This window comes from Nycticebus coucang, chromosome 6, assembly GCF_027406575.1.
Source record: "Nycticebus coucang isolate mNycCou1 chromosome 6, mNycCou1.pri, whole genome shotgun sequence".
Classification (NCBI taxonomy): domain Eukaryota; kingdom Metazoa; phylum Chordata; class Mammalia; order Primates; family Lorisidae; genus Nycticebus; species Nycticebus coucang.
The window spans coordinates 85,185,705-85,208,422 of NC_069785.1; the positions used below are offsets into that span (position 1 = coordinate 85,185,705).

Sequence of the window (22,718 nt, forward strand, 5' to 3'; positions counted from 1 at the left end):
CTCTCAGATAATTCGAAAAAAAAACAACATAAGGGTTATAGGAATTTCGGAGAACAATGAAGTGGCTGCCAAGGGCACAGAGGCCCTTTTACATGAAATTATGAAAGAAAATTTTCCAGACATGCCTAGAGAATCTGAAATTCAGATAGCAGACAGCTTCAGAACCCCAGCACGATTCAACCCCAATAAGCCATCTCCCAGACATATCATAATTAGCTTCACTAAAGTTAACATGAAAGAGAAGATTCTCAAAGCAGCCCGGCGAAAGAAAACTATAACGTACAAAGGTAAGAATATTAGAATAACTGCAGATCTCTCTGCTGAAACTTTTCAAGCCAGAACAGGCTGGTCATCAACTTTTAATCTCCTAAAGCAAAAAAACTTTCAACCCAGGATCTTGTATCCAGCTAAACTGAGTTTCATCTATGATGGAGAAATTAAATACTTCAATGACATTCATATGTTGAAAAAATTTGCCATAAGTAAACCAGCTCTTCAGGATGTTCTCAGACCTATCCTCTACAATGACCAACCCAATCCTATACCACAAAAGTAAACTCACTCAGAAACTTCGGATCAAACTTCAACTTCCACACTGGCGAAAGGATTAAAAATGTTCACTGGACCTTTGAAAAACTCGATACCCAAAATTCCACCAGACTTATCAATACTCTCCATCAATGTGAATGGCTTAAACTGTCCTCTAAAGAGGCATAGGTTAGCTGACTGGATACAAAAACTCAAGCCAGATCTTTGTTGCATACAAGAGTCACATCTCAACTTAAAAGACAAATACAGACTCAGGGTGAAAGGATGGTCATCCATATTTCAGGCAAATGGTAATCAGAAAAAAGCAGGTGTTGCAATTTTATTTGCAGATACAGTAGGCTTTAAACCATCAAAAGTAATGAAGGACAAGAATGGTCACTTCATATTTGTTAAGGGTAATACTCAATATGACGAGATCTCAATTATTAATATCTATGCACCCAACCAGAATGCACCTCAATTTATAAGAGAAACTCTAACAGACATGAGTAACTTGATTTCCTCCAGCTCCATAATCGTTGGAGATTTCAACACTCCCTTGGCAGTGTTGGATCGATCCTCCAGAAAGAAGCTGAGCAAAGAAATCTTAGATTTAATACTAACCATCCAATATTTAGATTTAGCAGACATCTACAGAACATTTCATCCCAACAAAACTGAATACACATACTTCTCATCAGCCCACGGAACTTACTCCAAAATTGATCACATTTTAGGTCACAAGTCTAACCTCAGTAAATTTAAAGGAATAGAAATTATTCCATGCATCTTCTCGGACCATCATGGAATAAAACTTGAATTGAGTAACAACAGGAATCTGCATACCCATACAAAAACATGGAAGTTAAATAACCTTATGCTGAATGATAGCTGGGTCAGAGATGAGATTAAGAAAGAAATCACCAATTTTTTGGAACAAAATGACAATGAAGACACAAACTATCAGAACCTCTGGGACACTGCAAAGGCAGTTCTAAGAGGGAAATTTATAGCACTGCAAGCCTTCCTCAAGAGAACGGAAAGAGAGGAAGTTAACAACTTAATGGGACATCTCACGCAACTGGAAAAGGAAGAACATTCCAACCCCAAACCCAGTAGAAGAAAAGAAATAACCAAAATTAGAGCAGAATTAAATGAAATTGAAAACAAAAGAATAATACAACAGATCAATAAATCAAAAAGCTGGTTTTTTGAAAAGGTCAATAAAATAGATAAACCTCTGGCCAACCTAATCAGGAAAAAAAGAGTAAAATCTCTAATATCATCAATCAGAAACAACAAAGACGAAATAACCACAGACTCATCAGAAATCCAAAAAATCCTTAATGAATATTACAAGAAACTTTATTCTCAGAAATATGAAAATCTGAAGGAAATAGACCGATACTTGGAAGCACGCCACCTTCCAAGACTTCACCAGAATCAAGTGGAAATGTTGAACAGACCCATATCAAGTTCAGAAATAGCATCAACTATACAAAACCTCCCTAAAAAGAAAAGCCCGGGACCAGATGGTTTCACGTCAGAATTCTACCAAACCTTTAAAGAGGAATTAGTACCTATATTACTCAACCTGTTCCAAAATGTAGAAAAAGAAGGAAGACTACCCAACACGTTCTATGAAGCAAACATCACCCTGATCCCCAAACCAGGAAAAGACCCAACAAGAAAAGAAAATTATAGACCAATATCACTAATGAACATAGATGCAAAAATATTCCACAAGATCCTAACAAACAGAATCCAGCAACACATCAAACAAATTATACATCATGACCAAGTTTTTTTTATCCCAGGGTCTCAAGGCTGGTTCAATATACGTAAATCTATAAATGTAATTCAGCGCATAAACAAATTAAAAAACAAAGACCATATGATTCTTTCAATTGATGCAGAAAAAGCTTTTGATAATATCCAGCATCCCTTCATGATCAGAACACTCAAGAAAATTGGTCTAGAAGGGACTTTTCTTAAACTGATAGAGGCTATCTACAGCAAACCCACAGCCAATATCATATTGAATGGAGTTAAATTGGAATCATTTCCACTCAGATCAGGAACCAGACAAGGCTGCCCATTGTCTCCATTGCTTTTCAACATTGTAATGGAAGTTTTAGCCACCGCAATTAGGGAAGAAAAGGCGATCAAGGGTATCCATATAGGGTCAGAAGAGATCAAACTCTCGCTCTTCGCAGATGATATGATTGTGTATCTGGAAAACACTAGGGACTCTACTACAAAACACCTAGAAGTGATCAAGGAATACAGCAGCGTCTCAGGTTACAAAGTCAACATTCATAAATCAGTAGCCTTTATATACACCAACAACAGTCAAATTGAAAAAGCAGTTAAGGACTCTATCCCATTCACAGTAGTGCCAAAGAAGATGAAATATTTGGGAATTTACCTAACAAAAGACGTGAAAGATCTCTATAAAGAGAACTATGAAACTCTAAGAAAAGAAATAGCTGAAAATGTTAACAAATGGAAAAACATACCATGCTCATGGCTAGGAAGAATCAACATTATCAAAATGTCCATACTACCCAAAGCAATATATAATTTCAACGCACTCCCTATTAAAGCTCCACTATCATATTTTAAAGATCTTGAAAAAATATTACTTCGTTTTATATGGAATCAGAAAAAACCTCGAATAGCCAAGACATTACTCAGAAATAAAAACAAAACAGGAGGAATCACACTACCAGACCTCAGACTTTACTACAAATCAATAGCGATCAAAACAGCATGGTATTGGCACAAAAACAGAGAAGTAGATATCTGGAATAGAATAGAGAACCAAGAGATGAATCCAGCTACTTACCGCTATTTGATTTTTGACAAGCCAATTAAAAACATTCAGTGGGGAAAAGATTCCCTATTTAACAAATGGTGCTGGGTGAACTGGCTGGCAACCTGCAGAAGACTGAAATTGGACCCACACCTCTCACCATTAACTAAGATAGACTCTCATTGGATTAAAGATTTAAACTTAAGACATGAAACTATAAAAATACTAGAGGAGAATGCAGGGAAAACCCTTGAAGAAAATGGTCTGGGTGAGTATTTCATGAGGAGAACCCCCCGGGCAATTGAAGCAGCTTCAAAAATACACTACTGGGACTTGATCAAACTAAAAAGCTTCTGCACAGCTAAGAACATAGTAAGCAGAGCAAGCAGACAGCCCTCAGAATGGGAGAAGATATTTGCAGGGTATATCTCTGACAAAGGTTTAATAACCAGAATCCACAGAGAACTCAAACGCATCAGCAAGAAAAAAACAAGGGATCCCATCGCAGGCTGGGCAAGGGATTTGAAGAGAAACTTCTCTGAAGAAGACAGGCGCACGGCCTTCAGACATATGAAAAAATGCTCATCATCTTTAATCATCAGAGAAATGCAAATCAAAACTACTTTGAGATATCATCTAACTCCAGTGAGACTAGCCTATATCACAAAATCTCAAGACCAGAGATGTTGGTGTGGATGCGGAGAAAAGGGAACACTTCTGCACTGCTGGTGGGAATGCAAATTAATACATTCCTTTTGGAAAGATATATGGAGAACACTCAGAGATCTAAAAATAGATCTGCCATTTAATCCTGTAATTCCTCTGCTGGGCATATACGCAGAAGACCAAAAATCACAACATAACAAAGATATTTGTACCAGAATGTTTATTGCAGCCCAATTCATAATAGCTAAGTCATGGAAAAAGCCGAAGTGCCCATCGATCCACGAATGGATTAATAAATTGTGGTATATGTATACCATGGAATACTATGCAGCCTTAAAGAAAGATGGAGACTTTACCTCTTTCATGTTTACATGGATGGAGCTGGAACATATTCTTCTTAGTAAAGTATCCCAAGAATGGAAGAAAAAATACCCAATGTACACAGCCCTACTATGAAACTAATTTGGGACTCTCACATGAAAGCTATAACCCAGCTACAACTTAACAATAGGGGGAAGTGGGAAAGGGGGGGGTGGGTAGAGGGAGGGGAATCGGTGGGATCACACCTGTGGTGCATATTACTGGGGTATTTGCGAAACTTGGTAAATGTAGAATGTAAATGTTTTGGCACAGTAACTGAGATAACGCCGGAAAGGCTATGTTAACCACTGTGATAAAAATGTGTCAAATGGTTTATGAAGTGAGTGTATGATGCCCCATAATCATATCATTGTATACAGTTATGATTTAATAAAAAATAAAATAAATAAATAAAATAAAATGTTAAGCCGGGGGGTGGGGGTGGGGGCACAGATCTTGGCCAAAGGGAGAAAGTGTGAAAAAAATAAAATACTTAAACCAGGCGTGCTGGCTTAAGATTTTTTTTTTGAAGTTTCAAATATTTTGTCTTCGTATTCATACAGTATGAACTTTTCTAAAGATCCCACAACATGATGTACCATGCAGAAGAAAAACTAAACATTCAACATAAACCACCCCTCCCCAACCCAACCCACACACAAACTAAAAAAAGAAAGAAAGAAAAGGGCGGCACCTGTGGCTCAAGGAGTAGGGCGCCGGTTCCATATGCCGGAGGTGGCGGGTTCAAACCTAGCCCGGGCCAAAACCAAAAAAAAAAAAAAGAAAGAAAAGGAAACAAACCTATTTCCCAGTAAGGAAATAATGTCTGCACTATTTTTCTGTAACGCCAGCCAAGATATGCACAACCAAGAGAAATAGAAAGCATTTGCTAAAATATTTGTAACAAATACTAATGTACAAAAAATTCACAAAAGACTAGGTTCCCCCTTGAAGCAGAGCACATGGCAGTTGACACTGGAACAGATTAAAACACTGGCTGGGATTATAAACCAGAGAAAGATGTTACATGAAGTGGAGATTTCCAGTTTGAATATTAACATTTCCAAAGTTTGGCAACATTGTCTTTTAAAATTATGCAAATTATGTAAACAAGAGGTACATTTTAAGTTGATCTACATGCAAAATTCCATGTCATGCAAGGACACCAAGCACCGGGATTTTTCTCTCACAGGCAGAGCCCATGATGTGCAGCACTCAGTTGAAGGAACAGCCATGGCAGGAGGTGCGCTCAGCTTAAGATTCAGTCACCTCTATGGGCGGCGCCTGTGGCTCAAGGAGTAGAGCGCTGGTCCCATATGCCGGAGGCGGCCGGTTCAGACCCAGCCCCGGCCAAAACAAAAACAAAAAAAAAAAACATAAACAAAACAAACAAAAAAAAAAGATTCAGTCACCTCTGGGTGGCGCCTGTGGCTCAGCTGGTAGGGCGCCCACCCCATATGGGGAGGATGGCGGGTTCAAACCTGGCACTGGCCAAACTGCAATAACAAAAAAAATAGCTGGGCATTGTGGTGGGTGCCTATAGTACCAGCTACTTGGGAGGCTGAGGCAAGAGAATCACTTAAGCCCAGGAGTTGGAGGTTACTGTGAGCTGTGTGACGCCATGGCACTCTACCAGGGTGACAAAGTGAGACTCTGTCTCTACCAAAAAAAAAAAAAAAAGATTCAGTCAACTCAATTCAACCTGCCCTTTTCCACTCATGATTATAAAACCAGTTTTTATAGAAAAACTATATCAGTAAATACTGTCATACAAAGCTAACCAAAATGTTTTTCTTCCAGCCAATAGTACCTTTGCAGAAAAGGGAAGGGATAACATCAAGTGGTAGAACAGGATATACTACTTTTATATCACACACATCTATTAAGTTATTACCCATTACCAATTATATGGGCAAATCAAGGAAAACCATTATGCATTCTCTATGCCTTACAGTAAAGAGAGGTACAAATTTGAATAGAATTTTGCTCTTCTGTGACATATAATTAGCAAGATTTGTCCCATTTTAATCACAAATATATATGGGTGTTTAGTACATATATGCACATTAAATGTCCCCAGTTTTTATTTGCTGCAAGTCTTTTGAAACATAAAGGGAAATTCATGGTTCAAACACAAGTTTAATGACAAATTATCCATTTACTGAAACAGATGGATATCCTAAGCAGTTACACGATTATTTCACGTATTCTTCATTAAGTAAGGCATATAATAAATCATGACTGCCTAACCTATCTTCTGGCCTTTATGTATAAAATCGCAACTGGTAACTTACACTTACTCAGGGACATTCAATAAATGCAATGGCTCCTAGTTGTAAAGTAACAGAATGAAGCAGCCATAAGCACTGTGCAGTTATCACGTGCACACAAGAACTAGCTCTTGGCAGTAGCGCTGAACTATACTTTCTCCTCAAGGAGAGGCATATTAAAAGCTGCTCAGCAGTGAGACCTAGTCCCTGGAAATATATTCTTAAGTATGAATAAAGTTACAGACTCCTTTGTTACAAAAATTTAATTAAGGTAAATAATAAGACATTAACAAATGCTTTGTCACTCTCTCAAAGGAGAAAGCACAGGAAAAGGAAAACAGCTGGCCTAACACCGGGCTCAAATTGTACAATCTCCTATCTATATATAAAACTGTGTGAAATAAAAACAAAAACAAACAAACAAAAAAACTGTGTGAAATAAAAGTAAGGATGTTTTATGTTCTGCTTGGCACTTTTACTCTATTTTGTTTCTGAATCAAAGTATATTAAATTAAAGCCAACCTACTACATACATAGAAAGCTACATATATCTACATATAAATATTTACATATGTATAAATACTTTCTTGTTATAAAACATGAAGAAAAATAAATTAAAAAGCCAACCCCTTCCCTTTCTCCACCACACTGATATGCTCTTTTCATGCTGCTGTTCTTCAGACTGTAAAGTGCTACACTGAGTTATTCAGAGAGTAAGAGTTCAATAACACTTGGTTGGCTTCATGAGGCTCATGTTGGAAAACGTGGCTTCAGAGAGAAAAATGCTTCCATTTAAATACACAGAGAGCATTGCTGGGCATCTTGAGCAGATCTTCAGAGATGGATAAGAAAGCAGAAGTGTTGGGCGGTACTCTTTAAAAAGAGCCACACATCCACCACCATCTTTTTGTGGATATCTAGGCCACCTACAACAGCACAGAATTCTTCAAAGGATATTCTTCCATCTCCATCCTTATCTGCATTTATTATGGTTTTGTCTACGATTTGCTGTAACTGTGTATCTTTCAGATTGCTCCCCACCATCATCTTCAACACCTGGAAGAGTTCCCCATTGGAAATCTAGCCATCCTAATCCATGTCATAAATAGGAAAAGCAAACCTTAACTTCTGCTCCTTATCTCCTTTGACACTGAACTGAGAGACTCCCTGGATAAATTCTTTGAAATCTACTTCTCCATTTCCATCTGTGTCGAATCTATCTATTACTCGCTGTACTAAAGAATTCTGTTGTAACTCAGGCAGAGACATGAACTCTTCCACACTCAAAGAACCAAAACTGTCCAAATCAAGCTTCTTAAATCTTTTTCCTAACGTTTTAATTTCATCTGCACCAAAGTTTGAGCACATTTCCAAAGAATAACTTGCCTCATTTCCCATTTTGCTCGGCGGGTCGGAGGCTTGCTGGAGTGGAGAAGTGTCGGCGCTGAGACGGGCTCCAGGCCAAGCAGGCCCAGCTGCGGCCCCGTGTCGCCTGCCGGGAGGGGGTGGCGGTTGGGGGAGGGGAGGAGGCGTGGCAGGGCCCACGCGGCCTGGTGACTGGGCACGCCAGGGACCGGGCAGGGCGGGGTGGAAGAAATGAAGGTCGAGATTCACAGACCCAGAGCGCGGAAGGAAGAGACGGCGACAGGGAGGAGAGGCAGACAGGCAGAAAAGAGGGGGAGAGGGCTGGGTGGCCCTCTGCTGCAGCCGCACGCTCACGCTGGAGGCTCTTGCTGACCCGCAACCTCAGGCGCGACAAAGGCGGAGGGCGGGAGAGGGAGGGGAGGGCCGAGCGCAGCAGCCGCGGGGCGGAGGTGGGGGGCGCGCGCGGCCAGCGGCGGGGGCGGAGCTTCCGGGAGCTCCGTTCGTCCGGGACCCGCGTGCCCGGCTCGGCTGCGGCAGGTGAGGCCTTCTAAGGAGCTGTGGTTTGTAAGGTTTTATTTTAGTTCACAACTCCCCTTTTGGCCAAGATCCGCCAGAGGCAGCATGGATGGTCAAACTCTTACTTTGTTATATTGGTTGCCAGTGAAAGGTGTAAGCGGAGATGAGATGACACCACAGCACTCTACCAAGGGGCGACAAAGTAAGATTCTGTCTCAAAAAAAAAATAATAATAACTAAAAATAAAATCTTAAGGCTCCCCCCTCCAGCTGACTAATTGGACCCCCCTCTTGGCCAAAGGGCTGAGTTGCTGGCCCTAAGAGCGGAAGTCAGAAATGCCTCATCAAGCCCCCTCCCTTCTGGGAGACTCATTAACAGGCCTGAGGCTATAGAAGCCAAACCTGTAGGTCCTCTGCTTACTTAACAGTTCACTTGACTCTAGGTATTTGTCAGATGTGTTGTCTCCAATTAACAGATGTCATAAATTTAAAGGATCCCAAGCCTTTAGCCCCGGGGTCCTCAAACTGCAGCCCGCGGGCCACGTGAGGCCATGTGATTGTATTTGTTCCTGTTTTGTATTTTTACTTCAAAATAAAATTTGTGCAGTGTGCATAGGAATTTGTTCATAGTTTTTTTTTTTTTTTTGAACTATAGTCTGGCCCTCCAACGGTCTGAGGGACAGTGAATTGGCCTCCTGTTTAAAAAGTTTGAGGACGCCTGCTTTAGACAAAGCTTAATTTCTTTAACCAATTACAAATCAAAGAGTTTTAAAACCCACCTATAACCTGTAAACCTCCATTTTGAGATGTCCCAACTTTTTAGGCCAAACCAACTTACACCCTGCCTTGTATTGATTTATGACTTTACATGCAATTCCTGTCTCCCTGAATTGAATAGAAGCAAACTAATCCAGTCACAGTGAGTCCACTTGCTCAAGGTTTCTTGGGCATGGGTCCAGGCCATGGTCCTCAAATTCAGTTCTTAGAATAGACCTCTTCAAATTATTTTACAGAGTTTGCCTTCTCTTCTGTTGACAATGTTCAGTGAAGGTGGTGAGTTCAAGACATTTGTACTGATGCCATCTAAATCTCTTGGTGGAGGGATCTAATGAATCTGGTTCTTTGGTGTGAGGGCAAAAGAAAAACAGACCCTTGTGTTCTTCCTCTATGCAAGGCATCAGTAAATTAACAAGGGAAGAGAAGAGGTCCCTATAAGACCAGCCTCTGTAGAAACTGTTCATCAGTTCCACACACACCCTAAACCCCTCCCTCTAACCCAAAATGAATGGTGTGAAATTAGACTTCCAAACCTCAAGACAGGTGGACAGTCTTTTCCAAAGTCAAGTTTAGAAGAGGATCTTCACCTTGAGTCTAAAATTTCCTTCAGGCCATAGATCATATATACCTACCATGATCTGCTTGTATCACAGAGAAATTATTGAATTTTGAGCTGAAAGAAAATAAAACCTACATAGCTTTTTTTTTTTTTTTGAGACAAAGTCTTGCTTTGTTGCCCTTTGTAGAGTGCCATAGCAAGACAGCTCATAGCAACCTCAAATACTTGGTCTCAAGTGATCCTCTTTCCTCAGCCTCCCAAGTAGCTGGGACTACAGGTGTCCACCACAACACCTGGCTATTTTTTTCTTTTTTAGAGACAGGGTCTCATTCTTGCTCAAGCTAGTCTCAGACTCCTGAGCTCAAGAAATCCACCTGCCTCAGCCTCCTAGAGTGCGAGGACTACAGGTGTGAGCTACTGTGCCTGGCCCCTCTACATTACTTGTTGAAGGGTAGTCAGAAAGCAAGTATATGGAAGTAGGCTAAAGTAATGTATTTTCTTTCTGAACATTTTTTGCACTATAGCTTTACATGAACACCATTTTCCCCCACAGTGCAAAGATGCCCACAGATCATTCTTCATAGGTATGTATTTTTTAAAAAAATAAGGTTTGTGGTGACAGGGAGAGAAGTGCCCTATGGCAGATTTTCTGGAATTCTTTCTGCTTTACCATTTATTTATTATCATTATTATTATTATTTTGGTAGGTTTTTTGGCCGGGGGTTGGGTTTGAACCCGCCACCTCCGGCATATGGGGCCAGCGCCCTACTCCTTTGAGCCACAGGCGCCACCCTGGTTTACCATTTAAAAGAAACTGACTCTCGGTGGCACCAGTGGCTCAGTGCGTAGGGCACCGGCCCCATATACCAAGGGTGGCGGGTTCAAACCCAGCCCCGGCCAAACTGCAACAAAAATAAAGAGCCAGGTGTTGTGGCGTGCGCCTGTAGTCTCAGCTACTTGGGAGGCTGAGGCAAGACAATCGCCTAAACTCAGAAGTTGGAGGTTGCTGTGAGCAGTGTGACGCCACAGCACTCTACTGAGGGCAATAAAGTAAGACTCTGTCTCTATCAAAATAAATAAATAAATAAATAAATAAATAAATAAATAAATAACTAAAAGAAACTGACTCTGAGAAAACATCCTTCCCCTTTTGCACCCTGGAGGACTTTGTGTTACGCTTCCTTCTTTGTGGCTATATGCTGTATACATTTCAGCGGTTAGAAACTGTACATGAGTAGGAATCAAACTTATATTCAAACGTAGGATTTCAAGGACAATTCACATATCAAAGCAGCATTGCTAGGGCTCCCAAGACAATGCTAATTTGAGCATTACTTGCTTGACATCTTTTATCACCCATACCAAAGATCATTTCTAGGGAAAGCAGAGCATGTCATATGGAAGTTACACAAGTCTCCTGGCCCCTTTGTCCCTTAGTTTCCTCACCTGAAAAAAATGGATGATTCCTTTCTCTGAAATATAAATATAACTTTAAAAAAAATTAAAACAGAAAAATTGGATGGATTTTAAGATATGCTATTCAGAGTTCATAATGAGCTTATATCTAGTTAACTGATAACTGAATGATGCTTTTACACATAGCTTTTTATGTGTTCATCTATTTAACTTACACCTTGTGTAAAAATTGCATTCCATGCCACGCCTGAAACGTTCCGAAGCTCAGTTCAGTGATTAAATTGCAACCAAGATTTCTACAAAAAACAACAAGAAAAAGGAAAGACATAAGCCGATAAAGAAGAAGAAAAGATATTCTTTCAGAGCATTTATCATTTGGCAGTGATTCTAACTTATATATGACAAAACATAACCTCAGTACTTTCTCCGTACACGAAGGGAATTTCGCTGTAGAAGATATTGGCTCATGATTTATACTTTCGTATTTACTATACATGCAATGTGTAGATACAAACCAGTGAATGCTCAGCCAATACTTGTGTTAAGAGATCTTTATTTCTCTACGACAGAGTTTTGCAACTTCAGTGCTATTGATATATTAGCTGTATAATTCTTTGGGGGATTTGTCCTGTACATTGTAGGTCAACAACATTCCTGGCTTCTGCCCACCAGGTGTCAGTAACATACCCACAGTTGTGACAACTGAAAATGTCTCCCGGCATTGCCAAATGTCGTCTGGGTACAAAATCCCACTAGTTGAGACCATTGTTCTATTATGATCCCCTCTGATCTGTGTAATAATTCTCACACTAATCTTTGCTAGAGATTAAATGAATTTGCTATATAATTTTACTAACTTTCTACTAGTAAAATTTTAATCATATTTCAAAATGAATAGCAGAGGGTTTATAAGTTTAATAAAAGTTCCAAATGTAATGAAGTTCTATTTGTAACTTACACATACTGCAGAAATGGTAGTGATTCAAAGGTACGTCTTTCAATAAATTGGATTTTATTGCAGGATAAATCTCTAGAAAACGTGAAAGGAAGACATTGCCTTGATTCGATACCAAATTAGTAGGAACAACTAGTAGAGTTTAGAATGATAATAATGAATATGTAGCTTTTGTCTACATTCTAAACTTTTGGACTTGTATTTGAACTTTCCATAGCCCCCTAATGCTCCCTGTATTTCATGATTTTCACCAATAAAATATGCAACTGTAGATCTTAAAAGATTTTGGATGTAATCTTTCCCTGGGCAGCAGGAGACTTGATTAAACAACCTTTTGTAGTCTCATCAAATTCTAGATTAGAAGCTTCAAGTTTTTATTTTTCTATATAATTTCTAATATGAAAAGGAATAACCTCACATTTTACACCTTTCTGGTTTAATTCTGTTTTTCTAAGCTAGTTCAATACCAAAAGAGATAAAAGCTATCCCTTCACATCCTTTGAAAGGAAGTTACCCTTCTAATTAATACATAACTTTGAACTAATTCAGAATTATACCATATTAATAGAAATTCATTTTGGTTTTATATTGCCTTAATATTCCATGAAAGCGATTTTTTTTGGTGGTACAGTGATGGGACGGACCAAAAGGCAACACGGAACTGGATTTTTATTTGAAAACACCCCTTAACTATAGTTGACTATTTCTCTTGACTCCAGTTTATCCCTCGCTCTTCACCTGGCTGTTGTCACTCTGTTCTGACTGGTATCTCTTCCTTCTAAACCAGTGGTTTTCAACCTGTGGGTCGCGACCCACAGGAACTGTGTATTAAAGGGCTGCGGCATGAGGAAGGTTGAGAACCATTGTTCTAAACTATCCTGCACACAAATGACCAGATGAACTCTCCAGAAGTGATTCTCAAAGACCAGCATATGGGAATTTATGAAAGATGCAAATCCTTGGCCTTACTCTAAACTGACTGAATCAGTAGCTGTGGAGTTGTAGTCCAGAACCAAGGCCTAACAAGACCTCCAAATGCTTGTGGTGCAGACTTAAGATGGGCATAAAGCATGGTGGTATAGCATGGTTCCCTGCGATGGCTTTTGCTTGGCATTCAAAGCCCTAGAAAGTCTGGCTCCAGTCTCCTACTCTCTCTCCTTGCACTCTGCAGGTACTCAAAGCATTCCTCAAATACTTTGCTGTATTTTGCCTTTCTCCCATTTCCCTTTTCCAAGTTTAGACTATTTCCCCCCAAATCTGTCCAAGGAAATCTGTCTAAGGATATCTGATGGCCTTCTGATAGATCCTGTTCTAGCAGCATTGCTCTAGGAACATCTTCTCTGATCCAAACTCAAGTCTTTTCTCCTCCTTCTGTGCTCCAGAAGCAGTTTGTCCCTCTTAGTGCCCATAGCTATGTCTTCTTTTCAATGTAGTTATTTTTGCTCCCATTTCTTTTAAGTATAAACTCCTTGAAAGCAGGGATTAGGTCTTGCTCATCTGCAAGCCCACTGTGTTTAAAATTGACACATGAGAATACAGTAGAACCTCTCTAAGCTGATCACTTACTGGACTATAACAAACCAGGCAACATACAGTGGTGGTCGGCATAAGGAACTTCCACTGAGCACATGTGGCACATGTCTGGTCTGTGAAAATGAGGTAAAATTATGGAGGTGGTCTACCATGGAGGTTCTACTGTATTTATAAAATGAGTGAAAAGCTGAGAACAAGTAGAAGAAGAAAAAAAATATTTTAAAAGAAATGCAATTTTATTACTTTGTATCCTTCTTCTGGGCCTTTGCAACCAGCCCTTTGTCATCCTCTTAGTGCTTGTGGCGTTATGGTTGATGCTTACATGTTTGTTTCCCCTATGAAATGTTAAGTTCTTAGAAGGGTAGGAATCCTGTCTTACTCATCTCTCTGACTCTAATATTAGGCAAAGTGGTTGGCATATTCTCTTTGTTTTTTTAATTGGTTGGCATTTTTTAAATGAATGAAAATATATCCTAACATGAAAGATTAGCTTACAAAATATGCATATGTCATTGTGGAAGTAAGGAAGGGCCTACTCCATTGAGCAATTACGTCATTTACTTTTTTCCCCAAATGTGGCAGAGGTGCCTAAGAAGACCAGTACAAAAGTGGTCATGCCTTTAAGGCCTAGAAGGTTAGATCATTCAAAGGACTATTTTTAGTGTCATGTACCTACTTCCCTTAAGTCTTCTACATTTGAAAGAAGAATCTATTTGCTAAAGAGCAACATTAGTGAGCTTAATAAAGATTAATGATGTACACACTTCGTGACCACACTTCTTTGCCGTGGGCAAAGGATAAAACTCAGACTTTCATAGCAAGGGATATAGTATCTTCTTATCTTTAAAAAGATAGAAATAAATACCATGCAAGTATTCCCTCCTTGGCAATAAGGCAGGAGAACTGTTCATTTTGTAATTTGGGAAGAATTAGGAGCATTGGTAATATGCTTATTCATTGTAAACATTTCTAGCTATACCATTTAACCATAATTTAAACAACTTTTTTTTCCTTTTTGAGGCAAAGTCTCATTCTGTTGCATCAGGCCAGAGTGCCATGGTGTCAGCCTAGCTCACAGCAACCTCAGACTCCTGAGCTCCAAGCTATCCTCCTAACTCAGCCTCCCGAGTAGCTGGGACTATGAGCACCCACCATAATGTTTGTATAATTTTTCTATTTTTTAGTAGATACAGGGTCTCACTCTCAATTAGGCGGCACTCGAACACATGAGCTCAAGGGATCCTCCTACCCTGGACTCCCAGAGTGCTAGGATTACAGGTGTGAGCCACTGCACTTGTCCTTAAACAACTATTTTCAATAAGAGTATAGTAATTTCTGCTATGAAATCCTCACTGCCAGCCTATTCTCTTAAATATATATATTTAATGTATGATTAAATTAAATCATATCTATATGATTTAATATTCTTTAATATTTTATATTCTTAAATATATTTATTCTTTATAATTCATCTGCTTATTTAATAGTTAAATGTTAATTTAATTCAGATTAAATTATCAAAAAATTCTGGATTGATGGCATTCAAACTAGTGTAGATGGTCTATATTTTCCTTTCCTTTCCTTTGAGCAACAACTTAAAGTTTAATTCTTCTCATGCTACTAAACCAACTTTTTCAAATCCTTCTTCTTTCCTTTTTTTGCATTTTTTTCGGCGGGGCTGGGTTTGAACCCACCACCTCCGGCACCTAGGGCTGGCACTCTACTCCTTCGAGCCACAGGCGCCACCCAAATTTAGCCTTTTTCTGAAGGCTAAATAGTACTATTTTAGGCTTTGTAGGTCACATATGGTCTCTGTTGCATATTCTTGTTTTTCTTTTTCTTTTACAGACCCTTTAAAAATGTAAAAACCATTCTTAACTTAAAGGCTGTAAATAAAAACAGACTGGATTAGATTTGCTCTATGGGTTGTAGACTAAATATAAATATAAGCAGATGATATATAAAACTTATAAAACAAGGTTCAATGGGTGTCAATAATTGCTCAAAAGTTATTACCACTTTTTCCTTATAACCAAAGTTTTTTTCTATCCGTATCTTATCTATATGATTTTAAAAACTAAAAATGCACAGAAATGGGCTAGAGACGGGCTAAAACTCTACACGGATTTAGAGAACTGCAGCATTTGATTGCTGAAAGAAGTTTTAGAGATTATCTAATTTGAACCCCTTATTCACTTTACACATAATATCACTAAAAGCTCATAAATAAATATGATTAACTAACTAACTTACAAATACTGGAGGGATAGCAGGCCTTCAAATGAATCTTTATGTAATTCGGTCAAATGATTTTCACTGAGAATTCTGAAAAAGGATAAGGTTATTTGTTATTTCTTTTTTAAGATTTTATTATTGTTTCGGGTTAATCTGAGGGCACAAAGAAATAGGTTACAATGTTTGCATTAGTTAGGTAGAGTTCCTCTTATAATTGTGTACTGCCCCCAAGAAGTGTGCCATACGCTCGAACATTGGGCCCATTGAGTGGGAGCACCTCCATCTTCCTCCTTCCCCTCTCCCTGCTCCCTCTTTCCCCATCCCAGACCTTGAATTGATTTGAGTTTTTCTCTTATGTGGGAATGTATCAGATTATCTACTGGCCTCATGTTAGTATTGAGTACATTGGATTCTTGCTTCTCCACTCTGTGATACTTTACTAAGAAGAATGTGTTTCAATTCCATACAGATTAATACAAAAGATGTAATGTCCCCATCTTTTTTAATGGCTGAATAGGATTCCATGGTATACATATAACACAGTTTGGTATATCCATTCCTGGTTGGTGGCATTTAGATTGTTTCCACATTTTGCCAATTGTAAATTGAGCTGCGATAAACAACGTAGTACAAATGGCTTTATGATAGAATGATTTTTTTTTCTTCTGGATACATGACTAATAGTGGGATTGAGGAATCAAATGGGAGATCTAATTTGAGTTCTTTGAGGATTCTCCATACTTCTTTCCAAAGAGGTAGAATTAGTTTGCAGTCCCACCAACAGTGTAAAGGAAGAGGTTATTTCTTTTTTTTTTTTGTAGAGACAGAGTCTCACTTTATGGCCCTAGGTAGAGTGCCGTGGCCTCACACAGCTCACAGCAACCCCCAACTCCTGGGCTTAAGCAATTCTCTTGCCTCAGCCTCCCGAGCAGCTGGGACTACAGGCGCCCGCTACAACGCCCGGCTATTTTTTGGTTGCAGTTCGGCCGGGGCCGGGTTTGAACCCGCCACCCTCGGTATATGGGGCTGGCGCCTTACCGACTGAGCCACAGGCGCCACCCGGAAGAGGTTATTTCTAAATAAAAATGCAAACTATTTGCCATATAGGACTAACTCCTATCTGTGGAGGAAACCTGGGTAATGGTGCCAATTGAATACACTAATTCTTATTTAATTTCAAGGTGGCAACATCTGCTTTGTTTTCATTCAAACATTTCTTCACATTTTCCTTTTGTGTCCAAATCTCTACACACACACACACACCCCTACCCACTATTCCCACCAAACTGTATATTTAATGCCTACTCTCTAGATCACAAAATCCCTGTTAGAACCCAACACTGGTTCTAATCAAGACCAGCAGAACTGCCATTTCCTCATCTCTTTCCCCCCAATTTTTTTTTTGTTGTTGTTGCTTTTTTTGAGACAGAGCCTCAAGCTGTCATCCTGGGTAGAGTGCTGTGACGTCACAGCTCACAGCAACCTCCAACTCCTGGGCTTAAGAGATTCTCTTGCCTCAGTCTCCCAAGTAGCTGGGACTACAGGTGCCCACCACAACTCCCAGTTATTTTTTGGTTGTAGTTGTCATTGTTGTTTGGCAGGCCCAGGCTGGATTTGAACCTGCCAGCTCTGGTGTATGTGTCTGGCGCCTTAGCCGCTTGAGCTACAGGCACTGAGCCCCAAATGTTATTATTAAAGCCCCACATGGACCTATGTCAGGCTACAAGTGAAGTCAGTAGGCTTTCCTCCCATTTAAAAAAGGTTTTTTTTTGTTTGTTTGTTTGTTTGTTTGAGAAATACAATGTGCATAAAATGCATATACTTAAATGTTCAGTTTAAATAATTGTAAAGCAGGTACCCATGTAATATCATCACGTCAAGAAAGAGTACCATGAGCATCCAGAAGCTCGTGTGGCCCTTTCCAATCACAACCCTCTCTCTGACCTCTGAAGATAACCACTATCTTAACTTTTATAGTAATTTCCTTGTTTTCAAAATATAGTTTTACCTGTTATATGTCAGTCATACACAACATACTTTAGTTTTGCCTCTTCCTGAACTTTATATAAATGGAATCATATTACAAGGGGACAAACTTTCATGGAAAATAAAACGACATCTCTATTTTCAAAACTGAAAACTCAGAGATCACCTATACAAGTTGAACTGATGACACACAAACTACTGTATTTTTCCAAAATACCTTATGTATCTAAATTGACTGCTTTAATAAATTAATAAGAAAATGATAAAAACAATTCAAAAGGAAAATGGATAAAGGACAGAAAACTCAGAAGAAACACAAATGTTCACCAACTTTTAACAAATAAAGGTATTTAAATTCAAGAGTAATCAGAAAAATTCAGACAGGACACTTTTTGTTCACCCATCATATCAGCAAAGAGTTGGAGAATACTCAGTGGTAAAATGCTGTCATATTCTGTTGAGTATAGTATAAGTTGGCACAACTTTTTTGAGGACAATTAAAATTTAATACCTACATTGTCCTCATATCAACCATTCCATTTCTAGATATCTGTTCTACAGAAATATTTGCCCAAGTTTACAAAGAAGCAGCAATGCACCTAACAAGAAAACTGGACATAGGAGGGTGTCGCCTGTGGCTCAGTGAGTAGGGTGCCGGCCCCATATACCGAGGGCGACAGGTTCGAGCCTGGCCCCCACTAAACTGCACCAAACTGCAACAAAAAAATAGCCGGGCGTTATGGTGGGCGCCTATAGTCCCAGGTACTCGGGAGGCTGAGGCAAGAGAATCGCCTAAGCCCAGGAGTTGGAGGTTGCTGTGAGCTGTGATGTTAGGGCACTCTACCGAGGGTGACACAGTGAGACTCTGTCTCTAAAAAAAAAAAAAAAGAAAAGAAAACTGGACATAATCTAAACATCCATCCATAGGGGAATTATTAAATAATTCATGCCACATCCATAGTATGGAATCCATAATATGGAATGATGCAAGAGTTTAAATGAATAGGGCAACCCTCTAAGTGCTGTGAAAGAAAAATCTAACATGTATCATGAAGTGAAAGAATTAAGTTGTAAGATGTTACCATTTCTATAAAACAAAAAATGTAAGGCCACACAAAAAATTTATTTTGCTATATGTAAATACGTATGTAGGCAAATACTTGGGAAAAGGTCTGGAAGGATATGTACCAAACTTAGGAGTAGTGGTTACCTCAGGGACCAGGCATCAGGGCACAAGGAGGGTTTCCATTATACCTGTTATTTTGTTTTTATATATTAAGAGTATAATGTGTATTACTTACATAATAAAAAATACATTTAAATTGCCTCTTTCTTTTAAAGAGAGCCCACCAAATTTAATTTTAAAATAATCATAGAATTATAATCAACAGACATTGATTTGAGATGTGGAGGAAGAAATACCTTTCCTTAGAAGCCTTGACCTCAAAATTCTGGACCAGGAAGGATCTTACAATGCAGCTAAATTTTTGTACTCATATCTGGAGAGAATATACTCACAGTTTCTCAGTCCAACGGTATGATTTCCATACATTCTCATCAATGTAAGAAATAGCATTTCCTTGGAAATTTCTGTGAAGAAACACAGGAGATATTCAAATACAGAAAATACTTCCATTTTTCTCATTTCCAGAGCTATGAGCTTCCTAGTTTGCACAATTAATCAAGAAATAATGTGGGGATTCCTGGAGATTCCAGGTGTCTCTGCAGCAGCCTCTGTCACCCTGTGACCTGCAGGTACTGGGACATCTCGGGAGCTGGGAAATGATGCACAGTCAGAAAGAAGAAGGCGGCACCGAGGATTCTGAGCAGCGTTTGTCTCTGGAGTTGGGCTCTGAGATACGGCCTCCTCTTCAGCTGTTCCCTTTCCTGGGGATCCTAAGTGTCTCTGCAGCAGCCTCTGTCACTCTGATTCTGCAGAGAATTGACCTGCAGGACACCGGGACATCCCGGAAGCTGGGAAATGCCCAGAGCTGTCTGAGCAGCTGTCTGCCTGCAGCGCCCAGCATCCCTCCCTCGTGGTAACATTCAAAAGGTCCTCAGGGAAGAATCCAAAGGAGTGTTGACGTTCAAGGACATGTCTGTTGAATTCTTTATGGAAGAGTGAGCCTGCTTGGACCCTGCTCAGCAGCATTTGTATGGGGAAGTCATGTTAGTGACCTACAGAAACCTGTTCTTACTGGGTCTTACTGTCTCTAAGCCAGAACTCATCACCTGTCTGGAGCAAAGCAAAGAACCCTGGAAGGCGAAGACACACAAGACACTAGTCAAGCACCCAGCTCTGTATACTCATTATACTGAAGACCGTTTTCAAGAGTGGGGCACAAATATTTTATTTCCAGAGATGATCCTGACCAGATATCAAAGCTATGGCTCTGAGAATTTAAACTTAACAAAATATTGGGAAAGTGTGTATAAGTGTGATGAGCAGAAAGTAAGTTACAGTGGACTTCACCAATGATTAACAGCTACCCATGGCAAAGTATTCCAATGTAGTAACTCTTTGAACACCTTCAGACAATTGTTAAATCTCAATGGACAAATAATGATATATACCTTAGAGAAAACTTTTAATTGTAAAAGCTATAGGAAAGCCTCTAACTTCTGGTCACATGTTACAGAACATAAGATCACTCATATTGGAAAAAACAGTCCAAATGCAAAGAAGGTAGCCAAGTTTTTCAGTCTTGCTCAAGATTCGATACTGGAGAGAAACTGGACACGTGTGAAAATGATGGCAAATGTTTTAGCCACAGTTCAAAATATCGTAACCATGAGAATTTTGATACTGGAGGAAAAACCTGCAACTATAAGGAATGTGACAAACTTACCAAGCAACACTCACACGTTTCTGGACAAGAAAAAGAATTGATTCTGCAGAGAAACCTTTCAAATGTGAAGAATGTGGCATAACCTTTAACCAGCACTCTCTCCTCTGTAGACATCAAAGAATTCATTCTGGAGATAAACCCTACAAATGTCAGGAATGTGGCAAAGCCTTTAACAAGTACTCCAACCTTTCTGTACATCAAAGAATTCATTCTGAAGAGAAACCCTATGGATGTGAAGAATTTGGCAAAGCCTTTAAACAGCACTCACACCTTTCTAGACATCAAAGAATTCACTCTGGAGAGAAACCCTACAAAGGTCAAGAATGTGGAAAATCCTTTAAGAACTACACAAGTTTTTCTAGACATCAAAGACTTCACTCTGGAGGGAAACCCTACAAATGTCAAGAGTGTGGCAAAGCCTTTAACTGTGACTCAAACCTTTCTGTACTTCAAAGAATTTACTTTGGACATAAAACTTACACATTTAGAGAATGCACTAAAGCCTTTTTCCTTAGTTAAACTCATAGTGAACATAACAGAATTTCTTGTGGAGAGAAACTCCACAAATGTGAAGAAGGGGGCAAGGCATTTACACTGTGCTCAACCCTTTCTGTTCATCAAAGTAGTCATTCTTGAAAGAAACTACAGTGGTCAAAATGTGGCATAGACTTTCATTAGTTTGTGAACATTTCTAGACATTGAAGAATTTATTCTGGAGAAAAACCTTTTAAATATGGACAGTGTGGCAAACTCTAACTCAAATTGAATCCTCATTGTACATAGAGGAAATCACACAGAGAGAAACCCTCCATTTGAAGACGGTGGCAGTGCCTTGACCTGGTGTTGATAGCATGCTAAGCATAGAAGAATTCAAACTGGAGAGTAATCCTACAAATGTGAACAGTGTGGCAATGACCTTAACCAGAGCTCAAACCTTAACATACGAACATTCATATTGGAGAGAAATCTTCCAAATATCGATAATGTGGCAAAGGTTTTCAGTGGTCCTCAGTCTTACTAAACATCAGAGAAACCATAGGAGGGAAAATGGAAACGATGTGAAGATGTGGCAGAGCCTCATGCCAGTATGCACTGTTTTCTGTACACAATAGAATTCATGTGGAAGAGAAAGTCTAAAAAGAAAAAGAAAGAAAGAAAGAAAGAATGTGGGGCTATGGGCTCAAATAATAAGGCATCTCCTCAGAAGCTTAACTTCCTGTCTGTCCAATCTCTTGGAAGATAATATCAGTTATGAATGAATAAATGGATAAAATCACTTATGTGTCTAAATTATCATATATCAACTTTTGCTCTTCGCAGATGATATGATTGTATATCTGGAAAACACCGGGGATTCTACTACAAAACTCTTAGAAGTGATCAAGGAATACAGCAGTGTCTCAGGTTACAAAATCAATATTCATAAATTGGTAGCCTTTATATATACCAACAGTAGTCAAGCTGAAAAAAGAGTTAAGGTCTATATTCCATTCACAGTACTGCCAAAGAAGATGAAATATTTGGGAGTTTATCTAACAAAGGATGTGAAAGATCTCTACAAAGAGAACTATGAAACTCTAAGAAAATAAATAGCTGAAAATGTTAACAAATGGAAAAACATACCATGCTCATGGCTGCGAAGAATCAACATTGTTAAAATGTCCATACTACCCGAAGCAAAATACAATTTTAATGCAATCCCTATTAAAGCTCCACTGTCATACTTTAAAGATCTTGAAAAAATAATACTTCATTTCATATGGGATCAGAAAAAAACTTGAATAGCCAAGACATTACTCAGAAATAAAAACACAGCAGGAGGAATCACTCTACCAGACCTGAGACTTTACTATAAATCGATAGTGATCAAAACAGCATGGTACTGGCAC

At 39.1% G+C, this 22,718-nt stretch overlaps 2 protein-coding genes across 3 annotated transcripts in view; both read right to left on the bottom strand.

Moving 5' to 3' along the window:
* The window catches only part of LOC128588020 (leucine-rich repeat-containing protein 37B-like), a 39,575-nt gene that overhangs the window by 13,589 nt on the left and 3,268 nt on the right, over nt 1–22,718 (bottom strand). The window contains exons 2-4 of one of the 2 annotated variants that reach the window (XM_053594593.1): nt 19,499–19,570; nt 16,013–16,084; nt 11,487–11,567 (exon numbers count right to left, since the gene is read on the bottom strand). In XM_053594593.1, coding sequence (XP_053450568.1) covers nt 11,487–11,567; nt 16,013–16,084; nt 19,499–19,570 — 225 coding nt within the window. The remainder of the gene's footprint in view (nt 1–11,486; nt 11,568–16,012; nt 16,085–19,498; nt 19,571–22,718) is intronic. The other variant, XM_053594594.1, reaches the window with a different exon arrangement.
* On the bottom strand, nt 6,657–8,104 carry LOC128588021 (calcineurin subunit B type 1-like). The gene is given in 1 exon segment (XM_053594595.1): nt 6,657–8,104. A coding segment is annotated over 1 exon segment (564 nt). The 5' UTR covers nt 8,038–8,104; the 3' UTR covers nt 6,657–7,473.